The 16849-nt window shown below is 44.8% G+C and overlaps 1 protein-coding gene across 1 annotated transcript in view; it reads right to left on the reverse strand.

The window, feature by feature from the left end:
• Window positions 1–6474, reverse strand: part of PM20D2 (peptidase M20 domain containing 2) — a 47266-nt gene extending 40792 nt beyond the window's left edge. Inside the window, exon 1 of the mRNA XM_089691303.1 lies at window positions 5940–6474. Coding sequence (XP_089547429.1) covers window positions 5940–6356 — 417 coding nt within the window. The 5' untranslated portion in view covers window positions 6357–6474. The remainder of the gene's footprint in view (window positions 1–5939) is intronic.
• Window positions 6475–16849: the final 10375 nt, after the last annotated feature.

Below are 16849 nucleotides of genomic sequence, written 5' to 3' on the forward strand. Positions count from 1 at the left end.
GCCAGTGCGCGCTGGATCGAGAGGGGGCCTAGGTGAGCATTAGGGGGGCTGAGGGGAACGAGGCGCACCTTCATGCATAGAATGCATGAAGGTAAAAAAGCCTTAAGCCATTAGAGCCACTTTAAGAATCGAGTGAAATGTGCAGAGTATACAGCCAGCTTCAGATACAACCCCTCTAGATCATATAATGTACACTGTAGGTTGGATCATTTTCTATTATCTAAGTTTCCTATATATCTGTATCATTACAATTGTGACAATGAGTTTTGCTTACTGTATTTTTAAAATACTTTTTCAATAAAACTTTACTGAAAGAGAGAAACGCTGGCATGTCCTGGTCCTTTTTATTCCTTCAGCTGTCAACTGATTTTTGGCAAGCATTATTTCCTAGATTGCACTTTAAGGGCTCTTTCACACTGGTGACCAGAAGCCAGTAAAATCAGGCAGCTGAGCTGCAGTTTTATTGCCTCCCAGCTGCTCACAGGAATTCCAACCTTACTGCCTGAGGAGGCAATACATATACCAAACTTTTGGCTCGCACTTGTGATACAGTCCTGCAAAGTAAAATTTCCATTCTGGAATTAAATTTTAAAAAAAAGTCTGCTGTTGCTAGATCACTTGTCTTTTTGAGCCCTCCACAGATCACTTTTCAGAGGGCAGTAAGCATCATTGACTGTCTGATTGAGCTCTAAAACTGCCCACACTAGTGGAATTTAGTTTGAAATTCACAGTGATGAGAAAATTTGAAGGAGCAGGATGTAAAATTTTTCCTCAAACGAACAAATTTCTAACAGAGCATGTGACTTTCATTAAGCCATCGAATGTACTGAGAATTTTCGTATGAATGTTTTTTGAAAAATCTGCTAGTGTAAGGCCAGCTTAACGCATACCAAAGTGGCAGAACTGCGTTCAGCTGTTAAGATTTCTTTTAAGGGGTTAAGAACCAACTGAAATTCCCAGTTTATGACCGGTTTCAGATACAACACATCTACATCGTATCATGTACACTGTAAGTTGGATCTTTCTGCAACATAATTTTATATTATCGAATTTTCAAACGTATCTGTACCAATGCACTTGTAACAATGTATTAATTAAGCCCTGATTCACACTGAATGCAACTTTGAAATCGCACTACTTTATTTAAAGTAGCGTGATTTCAGAGCTGCAGATCACTGCGATTTGTGCCTCGGATTTCACTGTGGTTTGCAACTTCATTTAACAGAAGTCAATGTCAGTTGAAACAGAAAAGTAGTGCAGGAACTCTTTTTAAAATTGTACTAGTTCAAATCGTACTGATTTACCCTAGGTTCATACCTACCGTATTTTCTGGCGTATAAGACGACTTTTTACACCTTGAAAATCTTTTCAAAAGTCGGGGGTCGTCTTATACGCCGGTAACGGCATGCTGACACTTTTTAGGGGGGCGGCACGGTCCCGCCGCCGCCCCCCTTCCAACAGAAGGGAAACTAAGTACAGGGGTGGGCAGGGGCTGCTGTCTCTTACCTGGCTCCGGTCCCACGAAGATCCGGTCCAGGAAGCGCGGCTGCTCCTTCCTTCGGTTCGTCCACTGGATGTTCGCGCGGCTGCTTGGCTCCGCCTCCTCACCGGTGATTGGCCGCCAGAACTGTAGCTCAGGAAAGGCACACAGGCGGCCAATCACCGGCGAGGAGGTGGAGCTGAGCGGCCCCGCGAAAATCGAGTGGAGATGCAGGTAAGTGTGCCGTGCTTAGGTGCTGCTGCAACCACATATGCTGGCTGCAGCAGCACCGTACTGGAACAGGGGTCAGCAAGTGTCAGTAGGAGGAATAGTGCCCCATCGTTGGTGTCACTGATACCAATGATGGGGCATTATTCCTCCCACTAACACCAACGATGGGGCACTTTTCCTCCCCCCCACTGACACCAACGATTGGGCACTATTCCCCCCCCCCCACTGACACCAATGATGGGGCACTATTCCAACCCCCACTGACACCAATGATGGGGCACTATTCCACCCCCCACTGACACCAATGATGGGATTCTATTCCTCCCCCCCCCACTGACACCAACGATGGGGCACTATTCCCCCCCCCCCACTGACACCAATGATGGGATACTATTCCTCCCACTGACACCAAAGATGGGGCACTATTCCACTGACACCAATGATGGGATACTATTCCTCCCACTGACACCAAAGATGGGGCACTATTCCACTGACACCAATGATGGGGTGCTATTCCCCCCAATGATACTAATGATGGGGCACTATTCCTGCCACTGATACCAATGATGGGGCACTATTCCTCCCACTGACACCAATGATAGGGCACTATTCCTCCCACTGACACCAATGATGTGGCACTATTCCTCCCACTGATACTAATGATGGGGCACTATTCCTCCCAGACACCAATGATGGGACACTATTCCTCCCACTGACACCAATGATGGGGCACTATTCCTCCCACTGATACCAATGATGGGACACTATTCCTTCCACTGACACCAATGATGGGGCACTATTCCTGCCACTGATACTAATGATGGGGTGCTATTCCTCCCACTGACACCAATGATGGGGCACTATTCCTGCCACTGATACCAATGATGGGGCACTATTCCTCCCACTGACACCAATGATGGGGCACGATTCTTCCCACTGGTGTGCACTGGAAGAGGTGTAGTCTTATATGGCGAGAATAGCCCAAACACTACATTTTAAACAGGAAAAGTAGGGGGTCGTCTTATATGCCCAGTCGTCTTATACGCCGGAAAATACAGTAAGCGTTTTCTGCAGCGTATTGCAGAAACACAGTACAGTCCATTTAACATGATTTCCTATGGGACAGGTTCACATCTCTGCCTTTTTACCCGGAGCGTTTTTTGGCAAGGGTCAAGGACTGTTTTGAACGGAAAACGTTGCATATTTGGTTCTATAGACTTCAATGGGAATGCTGCCGAAAAGCATGTATTGCGTTTTTGCTGCGTTTTGTGTTTAAACTCTGCCTAGCAACAAGAAAAATGAAAATAAAAAAAAAAAAAAAAAAAAAAAAATGCAAAACACATCAAAAACACGAACTGCATATTTGTGAACCTAGACTAAGACAGTGCCATAGAAATACATTAGATGCGACTTCAGGTGAGATTTGTAAATTGCATGTTGCACTGGAAGTCGCGCCGGTGTGAACCAGAGCTTACTGTATTTTTTACATATTTTTTTCAGTAAAAATGTATTTAAATAGAGAAAAGCTGGCATGATCTGCTCTGTTTATTTCTTCAGCTATCAAATGGCTTTTGGTAATCATTAATTGCTAGATTGCACTTTAAACCTGGTCATATACAGCATTTTTTTGTTTTACGAATGTTTGTTCAATTCTCAATCGTCATTGGAGTCAAATAAACATTAGTTTTTGACCTCAGTAACGAAAAAATTTGATGGAGCAGGACGGATAATTTTTCTTGAGCAAAATGTTAAAAAATAAAAACTGGCTTTACGCTAGTAGATTTTTTAACAAACATTTGTACAAATATTCGTACATTTAATGACTGGATGAATGTCTTTCAAAAGTACTTTTTACCCACTTGTCTACCGGGCACTTTCACCCCCTTCCTGCCCAGGCCAATTTTCAGCTTTCAGTGCTGTTGCACTTTGAATGACAATTGCGCAGTCATGCAACAATGTACCCATATGACATTTTTATCATTCTTTTGAGACAGAGCTTTATTTTGGTGGTTTTTATTTTTTGCTAAACAAACCAAAAACACCTGAAAATTAAAAAAAAAAAAAAAGTTTTTTTCTTAGTTTTCTGTTATAAAATTTTGTAAATGAGTAATTTTTCTCCTTCACTGATGTGCGCTAATGAGGCTGCAGTGATGGGCACTGATGAGGAGGCATTTGTAGGTGGCACTGATGGGCATTGATAGACATCACTGATGGGCACTGAAAGGCAGTACTCATATGTCACTGATAGGCGGCACTGACTGGCACTGTAAGGCATCACTGATGGGCACTGTTAGGCAGCACTGATAGGTGGCACTGATTGGCAGGACGCATAGGTGGCACTGAAAGACAATTCAGATGGGCACTGATTTGTGGCATTGATGTGCACTGGTAGGCACTGATATGTGGCATTGATGTGCACTGATGGGCACCGACAGAAGGTACTGATGGGGCTACACTGATCATCAGGGCACTGATCATCAGTGCCCTGATGATCAGTGTACATGTCCCTTTTGAGTAATGTCGATTACTGGCTATCCTCTCCTCACGAGCTGTCAGCGTGACAGCTTGTGAGGAGAGAAATGCAGATAATCGGCATTTTCTTATTTACATGCGATCAACTGTGATTGGACACAGCTGATCACATGACAGAGCCAGCGTCATCGGCTCTTTCCGCTGATCGGTGATCCGCTATGTCCCTGGGACACATGCATGGTTAGAGTGGGATGACGTCCTCCCAGAACGAGAGAACCACCACCCATCCGTCATTTGCTTATATGGCGGGATAGAGGCGGTTAACTAGAATTTCGCTTGATTGATTTGAACATTTTATTTGAAAAGAATGGACTTTCCCAAACCAAAACCACAGACAGCATTAAAAAATTTGCTAGAGAAAAAAACTTTCCATTCTGATCCTTTGAATTTTTTCGTCTCTGTGGTCGAAAGCGAATGCTGATTTGACCTTACTTATGATTGGAAAATCCAATGAATGTTCTTGAAATTAAACATTTCATACTAATTTCTATTAGTGTATAACCAACTTAACTTAAAAAAACTTATTTTTGCCTTCCTCTGGATCAACTGTGGGTGTAGGATTATAACTTTTTTTTTTTTTTTTTTTTTTATGGTTGAACTGGATGGACTTTTTCAGCCAGACTAACTATGTAACTATGTAACAGATGTGGGTTTCGTTTGTTAAAAACTTCATGCATGCCATGCCAAAATAAAATACCAAGGTCGATTCACACTATAGAAACGCAGTCCAGATGCGTTCCGGATGCATTTCTAGATGCGCATTTTTTATGCTTTTTTTGTGCGTTCCAGTGCTTCTTTGATGCTTTCCAGTTTATTTTTTCCCCTCCTTTTCTTTAATTTAAATAGGGATGTGTGTTCCAGTGCGGTTTTGGTGCATTCAAATGCGTATTTGATGTTTTTTATTACGTTCCAGTACAGTTCTCTGCAGAAAAAATGCAGCATGTTGTACTTTTTTTTCTGCAACCAGAACACACTGGAACTGCAAGCACTGGTGTAAACAATGACATTGACAACCATATAACCTACTTTCTGTGCGTTTCGGATGCAGAAAAAGAAGCAACTGAAAATTGTTGTGTGAACTGGCCCTAAAAGCTGACAAAATATTTTCGAACATTCATGCAGTCATCGAAAGTAGTGAGAAAAATCTACTAGTGTGTATTGGCCTAACCCTGGTCTCTTGGAGTGGCATGGCTGGGTTATTTGTACAGTGCATGTGGGAATGTCATCAGGGTGATCAGAGGTGATGACAAGGAATCAGGATGATGATAAGTAATTGGGGTGATGACAGATAATTGGGGTAATGACAGGCAATCTGGGTGATAACAGGTGATCAGGGTGAAGACAGGCGATCGGGGTGGTGACAGGCAATTGGTGTAATGACAGGTGATCTAGGTGATAACAGGTTATCAGGGTTATGACAGGTAATGGGGTGATGACAGGCGATCAGGGTGATAACAGGTGATTGGGGTGATGACAGGCAATCTGTGTGATGACAGGTGATCGGGGTGATAACAGGTGATCAGGGTTATGACAGGTAATGGGGTGATGACAGGCGATCTGGGTGATAACAGGTGATTGGGGTGATGACAGGCAATCTGTGTTATGACAGGTAATGGGGTGATGACAGGCGATCGGGGTGATGACAGGCAATCTGTGTGATGACAGGTGATCGGGGTGATGATAGGTAAGAGCTCACCTTGACCTGGACCGTGGGTGCCACACTCTCCACAGCAGCCCTGAGCCCCAGCGCAGCAGCTGCCCCGACTTCAGCGATGAGATTGTGCCCACAGGCATGGCCCAGCTCGGGCAGGGCGTCATACTCACACAGGAATGCCACATGCAGGCAGGCAGAAGGCGCGGAGCTCCAGTGTGCCCGGAAGGCCGTGTCCAGCTGGTAATGTTCCTGCACCTGCCATGCTCTGCTGGAGAAGAAGCGGGTGAGGAGCCGGTGAGCGCTGTGCTCCTTATAGGCCAGCTCGGGCTCCCTCCATATGTCCTGGCTCAGTCCGTACAGATGCTCGGACTCCTGCTCTATGGTGTCGCTCGCCTGCTGCTTGCACTTCTCCAGCATGTGCATGGTGTCCGCACTACACAGCTCCCTGACAGGTCCCATGTCACACACACGTCCTCCGTCAGGTCCAACTTCCACTATGACACTGGCTGCAGGCTGCCGACAGTTATGTGTGAGCTATCAGCCTGACATCATCATAACTGGAACTCGGCTCAAGAACGTCGCCTGCGGGAATCTGCCCCGGGGAACAATGGGAGGTGTAGTCTACAGGATGGATACAGGCGGGAGAAGTCCACTCTGAGCCAGGAGCCTGGAGACTACACTTCCCACGCTGCCCCGCGGCTTGTTTTCCAAAGCCCGTGGAAGGGGGACATGTGAGGGGCTCAGAATAGAGATGGGATCCTCTGCTATTTATACTCAGGACACTGAGCTGTGGATGTCGAGGGAAACTGGTACAAAGATTTGTAAAGTGATTGCATTGCAGGTGCTCCATATTACCTATTCTCTCAAAAAATATATATATATATTTCCAATTCCAGTCAATTCTGACATTCCTGTCCTACGTGTAAAAAATAGTAATTTTTTTATGTTTTGCAAGAAAGAACCCCCAAACATATATCTATCTATCTATATATATGAGCAGAGGCCCCAGAGAATAAAATGGTGGCTGTTGCATATTTGTATGAAACAATATGGTTTCTCCAAAATGTTTTGGCAAATATAATGCACAAAAACAAAATATAATATCCAATTGTATGGTAGCATATAGAAGACTGTGTTACTCTGAGTAAACGGATACCAAACATGTCACACTATAAAAATTGCGTACACCCATGGAGCACTGCCAAACTACACTACCTAAAAATCTCCATAGGCAATGCTTTAAAAGTCCTATTCACACCTTGGCAATTTGTAGCTAGAAGCTCCAAAACACTTGAGGAAAAAAAAATCAATCATCATTTTCAATGGAGTTGGTTCACAGCTCAACTCCAAGTTACCTGAAGCTCAAAAAAGTTCTGGAGCTTTTTTGTCGCTCAAATCGGGCAGATTTGCTCATTTTTGAGTGTTTTTAATTCAATAAAAATGAATGGAATCATGCATTTTCACACGTTTTGTCATGCGTTTTTTGGAGCGTTTTTCTGCTCAAATGAAAAAACAAAAATAAGTAAGTACATAAATGTTAAATAAATAAAATAAATACACAAATAAAAATAACCACAAAATAGATAATAAATAAATAAAATAAATATGTAATGATAAATAAATATATAGTAATTAACCCCCAACTTTAACCCCCTAATCCTAAAAACAGAAATAATTACAATTATTAATAATACTAAACACCCTAAAATAAATCCAAATAAACAATATTAAATAAATTAACACCTTATTTTAGTCAAAGCATCCATTTAAATCCTGCACAATCTTGGGGCACCCTTTAAAATCTTGCACAATCTTGGGGCATCCTTTAAAATCCTGCACAATCTTAAGGCACCCATTACAAAATGTAAAAAACTAAACTAATAGTTTTACAGAACGCAGAAACGTGGGAAACCCAATGTCAGAGTTGATTTATACAGTATTTCCAAAGCAAATACATTTTTGCATACTGGTACTGACTAGTATTCCATTGTTTTTCTTCTCCCGCAGTTTCTCTCTTTCACTCAGCTAATGTGACCCTAGTGCTTATGGAGTGGGGCAAAACCTGAAGGCACCCCAAGGTGCATGGGCACCGTGGTTGAAAAAGGTTGCCCTAATCCTAACAAAAAATAAACAATAAGAAGACAATAACTAAAATATTAACCTCTCACCCCAACACCTAACCACCAACTCTAACTCCCTACCCTTCCCCCTAACCCTAAAAATAATAAATGATTATTAATAAAAAAAATGAAATAAAAGGTGATGGAAAAGCTAAAAAAGCTGAAAAACAGGGAAAAATATAATTTGTTTTAATTTTTGTTGCTATTTGCTATATTAAAAAAAACACCAAATCTCAAAAACGCTTTAAAAACGCTGGACAAAAACGCATATAAAAACATGCAACAAAATGCCTGAAAAAACACTTAAAAAAGTGATGCTCCGGTGTGAATGCAGCCTAACAGGTCAGCAATTTAGAATTGCACAGGAGGTCTGGTGCTAAAATAATTGCTGTCACTTTAATATTCGTGGCAATAGCTCACATGTGTGGTGTGATCGTGTTTACATTTGCGTCTGAGACCGACGCATGCATTCGCCTTTTCACGTGACCATGAGGACAATTTTTAAAATGTAATTTATTTTTAACACGGTACTTTTTCTACCAACTTTATTGCTATCACAAGGGATGAACAACATCCCTTTTGATAGCATGGGCCATGACATGTCCTTTTTATGGAGAGATCTGGAGTCTATTAGACCCCATATCTCTCCTCTGGCCTCAAAAGCATCAGATCAAACCAAGATCGGTTTGATCTGATGCTTTTACAAGCCAGTAATGGCTTGTTTGCATGAGACCAAAATCCTTGACGTTTAGTTTCTGATGTCACGCAGTGGGAGGAACATCAGTTTCTCTTACTGTGTGCCCAGAACCAGATGCCACCAGTCACATCCTTACTGGGCTCTTCATTCAAACAGGAGAGCCCAGTAAAGGCAGCAGCGACCGGAGGAGGGGGGGACCCCCTTTTGCCACCTGTAAAAGTAATCCAGTGGCTTTATAGCAGCTCAGATTACTTTTACTAAAAAAATAAATGGCCAGCAGAACAAAATGATACCAGGATCATAGCAGTAGCTGCAGTCATAATCCCATTTCAACCTGAGCTCAAGGATGGGACGTGGGTAATGCTCAACTCCAGGCACAAGAAAAATAAATGTCCCTTGCACTGGTCCCAAACACACGGCAAAGGTTAATGTGACAATGGCTGATATTCTTAGTCTCCAAAAATAATACATACACATCCACTACCTAAAGTTATCCACTTGCCTTCCAGAGGATTTACTCCCCTTAATGACCAGGCCTCTTTTTGCTACTCGGCGCTGCACTAATTCAACTGATAATTGCGCGGTCATGCAATGCTGCACCCAAATGAAATTTACGTCCTTTTTGTCACACAAATAGAGCTTTCTTTCGGTGGTATTTGATCACCTGTGCGCTTTTTATTTTTCATGCTATAAACCAAAAAAGACTGAAAATTTTGAACAAAATGATATTTTTTACTTTCGGCTATAAAAAATATATAGTAAACTTAAAGTTAGTTATAAATTTAGACCAAAATGTATTCTGCTACATGGTTTTAGCAAAAAAAAATCCCAATAAGTGTATATTGATTAATTTGTGTGAAAGTTATAGCATCTACAAACTATGGTATAGATCAGCAATGGGCAAACTACGGCCCGGCGGACCTTTTAATCCGGCCCGCGGAGTGATACTGTCAGGATGGCTGTCAGGATGTGTGTAGGCGGGGCAGCGTGACGAACGTGAGGGGAGCTAGGCTCCTCTTACAGTCCACCCTGAAAACCGGAACGGCGCGGGAACACGGCGAGAGGAACGCGCGGAGCAAAGGTAAGCGAATTGAATTACTATAGGGGGGATGAATAACTATAGGGGGGATGAATTACTATAGGGGGGATGAATTACTATAGGGGGGAAGAATTACTATAGGGGGGATTAATTACTACATGGGGGATGAATTACTATAGGGGGGATGAATTACTATAGGGGGGATGAATTACTATATGGGGGATGAATTACTATATGGGGGATTAATTACTATGCTTACTATGGGGGAATATTACTATACTTACTATGGATGACACATACACATCATTCATCTACTCTTGGTCCGGCCCCCGGGTCCAATATATGAACCCATTGCGGCCCTCAAGTCAAAAAGTTTGCCCACCCCTGGTATAGATACTGCAATTTACGCCATTTTTTTGCTATATAGCGCTGCGCTAGTTTAACTGACAATTGCGCGGTCATGCAACAAGGTACATAAATGAAATTTATGTCCTTTTTTCCCCCACACAAATAGAGCTTTATTTTGGTGGTATTTGATCACCTGTGCGCTTATTTTGGGCACTATAAGCAAAAGAATTTTGAGAAAATTTTTTTTTTTTAAAAAAAACAATATTTTCTCATTTCTGTCATAAAAAATATCCAAAAAAACTAAAATTTCGTCATAAATTTAAGCCATGTATTCTGCTACATGTTTTTGGTTAAAAAAAATCACAATAAGTGTATATTTATTGCTTTGTGTGAAAGTTATAGCATCTACAAACAATGTTATAGATAATGGAATTTACACAGCTTTTACTTTCTGACTGCTCATCACATTTCTTGAGGTGCTAAAATACCAGGATAGTACAAATATCCCAAAATTACGCCTTTTCGGAAAGTAGACACCCTAAGCTATCTGCTGAGAGGCATATTGAGACCATGGAAGATTTATTTTTTTTCCACAAGTTTGTGGAAAATGACAAAAACATTTTTTTTTTATACACAAAGTTGTCATTTAAATTATATATTTCTCGCACATGCCATGGGTATATGTGGAATTACACCCCAAAATACATTCTGCTACTTCTACCGAGTATGGGGATACCACATGTGTGAGATTTATTGGGAGCCTAGCCATATACAGGAGCCTGAAAACTTGTGGCAACAAATGAGATCTGCAAAATACTCACCATGTTTCTTATCAAATTCCTTGGGGTGTCTACTTTCCAAAAAGTGGTCATTTGGGGGGGTTTAGCCTGTGTGCGAATTCTTGGTGGTTGCGGGACAATACTTGTGCTCGCCACCGCACCAGCTTGTACTGCACTTATGGGACTCACCATGTCGCCAAGTCATGCTGCAGTGCTGGTATTATTATTATACAGGAATTATATGGCGCCGACAGTTTGCTCAGTGCTTTACAATATAACGGGAGACAATACAGAACAATACAGTTTAATACAAGAGGGTTAGGAGGGCCCTGATTCTGGGAGCTTACAATCTAAGAGGTATGTGAAAGACCAGGATGTACTAGACCGCTGGTGCTCGCCAGTTCACCAAAAGGTAGCGTGGCACTAGTACTGGAACTCTGCTGCATAGGAGAGTCATGAAAATTTACGACAAATGCTAACAGAGATCAGGCCTGATTCTGCCAACACTGCGGTTTTGTGTGGAATGTATCAAGTGACAGTGACCTACTGACACTGCACTTGCTGGGGGGGGGGTGGTAAGCGTAGGGGCTAAACACAGGTGCTGGGGCTGATCCCGCTAATGCTGCGTTTTTGGGGGCGCTATACTAATGTGAACGCTGGTATAGTGCTGATCTGATCAAAGATATTGCTCCGTTCAGACACTATACTAGCAATGGATGTTTATTGTGTATGAGCGTGTTCCTGGTAATCAAGGGGTTAAATGTGATCACTGGTGTACTGATGGGCAATCTGACGCTATCTGGGAGGGGCGTGAAAACCACGGAAGCGCAAATCACGTATATATATGTGATTTTGTGCACCTGTGCCACCCTGTAACAGTATTTCTGCAATAGGGCGGTCAGGAAGCGGATACATAAGCAGTTTGTGTTACGGCGCTGTTATTTTAGCTGACAATTGCGTAGTCATGCAAGGCTGCACAAAAATGAAATTTACATCCTTTTTTTCCCCACGAATTGAGCTTTCTTTTGGTGGTCTTTTGATCGCCTGTGCGTTTTTTATAAAAAAAAAAGAAAAAACAATATTTTGGACTTTTTGCTATAAAACATGTCCAGTAAAAAAATTTAAAAATCAAATTTCGTTATGAATTTCGACCAAAATGTTGTCTGCGGCATGTCTTTGCTAAAAAAAAAATCTCAAAGTTATAGCGTTTACAAATGGCAGTATAGATACTGAATTTTTTTTTTATACTAATAATAGTGGCGATCAGCGACTTATTGCGGCAATCAGCGACTTATGGCGGGACTGCGGCGGACATTCTGACACTGGGGGGGAACTGACTTGGGGTCACTGACATCCCCAGTGACACCAATACAGTGATCAGTGCAAAAAAAAAAAAAAAACACCGACACTGTACTAATGGCACTAGGGAGGAAGGGGTTAACATTAGGAGGCAATGAAAGGGTTAACTGTGCAAACACTGCAGCTGTGCTTTGTGTCACTGTTTGCTGGCAATCGCCGGGACCTGGCGGGTAATCACCGGCCGGAACCCGGTGACTGACACCCATGGCTGCAATCGGTGGCGCGGGTACAGCGGTCACACGCCTCGCGCGTGCCCCCTACCCCGGAATGCAGGATCACGTATACAGTATATACGTGATCCTGCGCACAGTGGCCGCCTTGTAGCAGTATGTGTACTGCGGGTGGTTCCCTAGTAGTTATACTAAAGTTTTGGTTTTTATTTTTTTTTAAATAAACATGTCATACTTACCAGCTCTGTGTAGTGGTTTTGCACAGAGCTGCCTGGATCCTCCTCTTCTTGGGTCCTCCGTCGGCGATCCTGGGCCTTCCCTCCTGTCGGGTGCCTTATGGGTGCTCCTGAGCCACGGTTCTGTGTGTCCATTCACACACAGAGCCACAGTTCGGCCCTGCCCTTCCCCCTCCTGATTGGCTTACTGGTTGTGATTGACAGCAGCTGGAGCCAATGGTTCCCACTGCTGTCTCAGCCAATCAAGAGTGAGAGTCTCTGGAGAACTGAGGCTCTGGTGGACATCGCTGGATCAGGTCTGGGATCTGGTAAGTGTTAGGGGGGCTGCTACACACAGTAGGTTTTTTACTTTCATGCACAGAATTAATCTTAAGTCTTTAGAACCACTTTAACAACCCTTTAACCCAGTGGTTCTCAACCTTTCTAATGCCGCGACCCCTTAATACAGTTCCTCATGTTGTGGTGACCCCCAACCATAAAATTATTTTCGTTGCTACTTCATAACTGTAATTTTGCAGTGGGAGGACTAGTGCCACATCATTGGTGTCAGTGGAAGGAGTAGTGCCCCATCACTGATGTCAGTGGGATGAATAGTGCCCCATCGTTGGTGTCAGTGGGAGGAATAGTGCCCCATCGTTGGTGTCAGTGGGGGGAATAGTGCCCCATCGTTGGTGTCAGTGGGGGGAATAGTGCCCCATCGTTGGTGTCAGTGGGGGGAATAGTGCCCCATCGTTGGTGTCAGTGGGGGGAATAGTGCCCCATCGTTGGTGTCAGTGGGGGGAATAGTGCCCCATCGTTGGTGTCATTGGGGGGAATAGTGCCCCATCGTTGGTGTCAGTGGGGGGAATAGTGCCCCATCGTTGGTGTCAGTGGGGGGAATAGTGCCCCATCGTTGGTGTCAGTGGGAGGAATAGAGCCCCAACATTGGTGTCAGTGGGGGGAATAGAGCCCCAACATTGGTGTCAGTGGGGGAAATAGTGCCCCAACATTGGTGTCAGTGGGGGGAATAGTGCCCCATCATTGGTGTCAGTGGGGGAATAGTGCCCCATCATTGGTGTCAGTGGGGGGAATAGTGCCCCATCATTGGTGTCAGTGGGGGGAATAGAGCCCCATCATTGGTGTCAGTGGGGGGAATAGTGCCCCATCATTGGTGTCAGTGGGGGAATAGTGCCCCATCATTGGTGTCAGTGGGGGGAATAGTGCCCCATCATTGGTGTCAGTGGGGGGAATAGTGCCCCATCATTGGTGTCAGTGGGGGGAATAGTGCCCCATCATTGGTGTCAGTGGGGGGAATAGTGCCCCATCATTGGTGTCAGTGGGGGGAATAGTGCCCCATCATTGGTGTCAGTGGGGGGAATAGTGCCCCATCATTGGTGTCAGTGGGGGGAATAGTGCCCCATCATTGGTGTCAGTGGGAGGAATAGTGCCCCATCATTGGTGTCAGTGGGAGGAATAGTGCCCCATCATTGATGTCAGTGTGGTGGAGGGGGAAATAGTGCCCCATCTTTGGGGTCAGGGGGGGGAATAGTGCCCCATCATTGGTGTCGGTGGGGGGAGGAATAGTGCCCCATTCTTGGTGTCAGTGGGGGGAGGAATAGTGCCCCATCGTTGGTGTCAGTGGGGGGGAGGAATAGTGCCCCATCGTTGGTGTCAGTGGGGGGGAGGAATAGTGCCCCATCGTTGGTGTCAGTGGGGGGGAGGAATAGTGCCCCATCATTGGTGTCAGTGCGGGGGGGGGGGAGGAAATAGTGCCCCATCATTGGTGTCAGTGGGAGAAATAGTGCCCCATTGTTGGTATTAGTCACACAAATGATGGGGCACTATTCCTCCCACTGACACCAATGATACTTACCTTGCTGACCCCTGCTCCAGCCTGGGCTCGCTCTCTCACTTACCTGTCAGCTGTCTTCCTTCTCTGGCCGCTCTCCTCTTCACTTACTCCGGCAGTTCCCTCGATCTTCTTAGATCTACGCGCGCTGCCGCTCGGCTCCTCCTCTCCAAGCTCCACCTCCTCGCCGGTGATTGGCCGCCTGTGTGCCTCTCCTGAGCTACAGTTCCGGTGGCCAATCAGCGGCGAGGAGGCGGAGTTGTTGAGGGATCCCGGAGGTGTGGCCAGGTGACAGGGCAGCGTGTCATCCCGCCCACACATCGACTGAGTCAGAGGAGCGGTGTCTCGGTTCCTAAGACCATTGGAAATATGTGTTTTCCGATGGTCTTAGGTGACCCCTGGGAAATGGTCGTTCGACCCCCAGGTTGAGAACCGCTGCTTTAACCTATTTTTCATGAAATCATGAACCTCTTCGTTTTCGCCTCATTTCTGTTTGTTTGGAATGAGCAGTGCACATCAGTTGCAGTACACAGCTCTATGCACACTCAAATCCCATAGTCCATTTCAGGAGTGAGCAAGATAGGGTGGCTACATTCCTACACACAGAGGGACTACAGAAAACAAACATAACCACTTTCTGACAGGAAGTCAGATCACAGGAGGGAAAAAAAAAGGAATTTGGAGGAGGCTGAGAGCAATAGAAGGTGCTTATTTGAGTTAAAGTGGTTGAAAACCTCAGACATGAAATATGAACAAAGCATATCCCTGTATAGTGTGTATTTGTCTCAGTCCAGAGCACTATGCCTAACACCATTAATTCGATATGAATTGCACAGGAACTGCACTACATTTCTGTACCATTCACATGAAATACAGTGTGGTGCAATTTCAGTGTGGTTCAAATCACACCACATACGCACCAAAGTCACGCATGTAGTGATTTTGGGAACGTACTGCAAACAGATCACTTGGTTGTTTTGTACCATGCAATCTGGTGCAGGCAAATGCATTGAATTTGTGATCTGCATTTGAGGTGCCATTAAAATTGCACTGTCACCTGCTGCAGATCACAAGGACAGTGTGGTTACATATTCTAGTGTGAACTGAGGCTAAGGGTCATTTCTCTCTGCTGCCTCGTTCCCCTGCTATCTGCATGAGTCACTTCTGATAAGTTTTCCTGATTCCAACTGAAAAATGGTGACAGGGGAGGGCACAGTCTGTGAATGACAGCCTCAGCTCTTCCCGTGAGCTGTGGGGGGGGGGGGGGGGAGTGTGTCCCTTCCCTCCAATCTGCTCAGAGCTCTCCTCACTGAGTGTAACTTCAGCTCCCCGCCCCCTGCTTTTCACAGCTGAGAGATCCTATGTAAATTCTGCACTTTGAATGGATGTAGAAAGGAGAACACTGTAGATAAACCGGTACAACTTATGTAGCAGTGTGGGCAGGACCTAGGCGACCTAGTGGGGGACAGTAAAAAGTACACTAATTGCCTAGGTTCTAAGCATTAGTTTGCAGTCAGGCAAAATCAGCATTAAGGCACAATTCAAGACTTAGAAGTGAGCTGCATTGAACACCGTTAACAGGGCCGTGGATAAGGGGGTACCCCCAGTCCTCCTGTACGGGGCCCAGACTGGTGGGTGAATCAGATTTGGGCAGGGAGGGTTATGGGACATCAATTACTGGAACCAATCCCCTGAGCGACTCACTATGCAGCAGCTGAAAGTTGGCTTCTTCTCCTTTCCCTTCCACTGGATTTAAGCTGCTGCAGAAAGAGCCATACAGAAGATCGATTCCAGTAATTGCCTCTCCCTGTGCACCCCTATATTTCCCTCTGCTGCCCAGGCCCCCGTGTGCGCCCCCCCCACCCACCAGTGCTGCTGGCTTCCCTTCTCTCCTTCCCACTGGCAGCTGTAAGCACACAGTAGGGACCTTCATGGTGGAGAAGGGTCCATAAAACATGTCACATTTACCAGCCCCTCTCTTTCCTGAATGAACACAATGAGTGATCAGTACTGATCACTCACTGTGCTCATTCATAACTGAAGCATAGTAAACAGTTTTTTTTTTGGGGGGGGGGGGGAGGCTGTCAGGTTGGTCGTATGGGGCCCCGTTGTTTCTAACAGCAGCCCTGGCCGTTAACTCTCTAGCAACCCAAGGCTAACTGAGTGTACTGTTAACACTAAGCACTGCAGACACTACTACAGTTAGAGAACACCAACTCCCAGGTGCGAGGCATTTAGGAGCCTGCACTCGCACCCAGCAACCTAGCAATACCTGTCACCTCACTCCCAGTGACATGTCCATGTCACTAATGGATACAGGAAGTGAACCTCACTCTTTAACTATGTGCTTGCTCTCACTCTCTCACACTGGGGCCT

This window comes from Staurois parvus, unplaced genomic scaffold, assembly GCF_062004578.1.
Source record: "Staurois parvus isolate SC_StPar_1 unplaced genomic scaffold, SC_StPar_1.0 ptg000561l, whole genome shotgun sequence".
Taxonomy (NCBI): Eukaryota; Metazoa; Chordata; class Amphibia; order Anura; family Ranidae; genus Staurois; species Staurois parvus.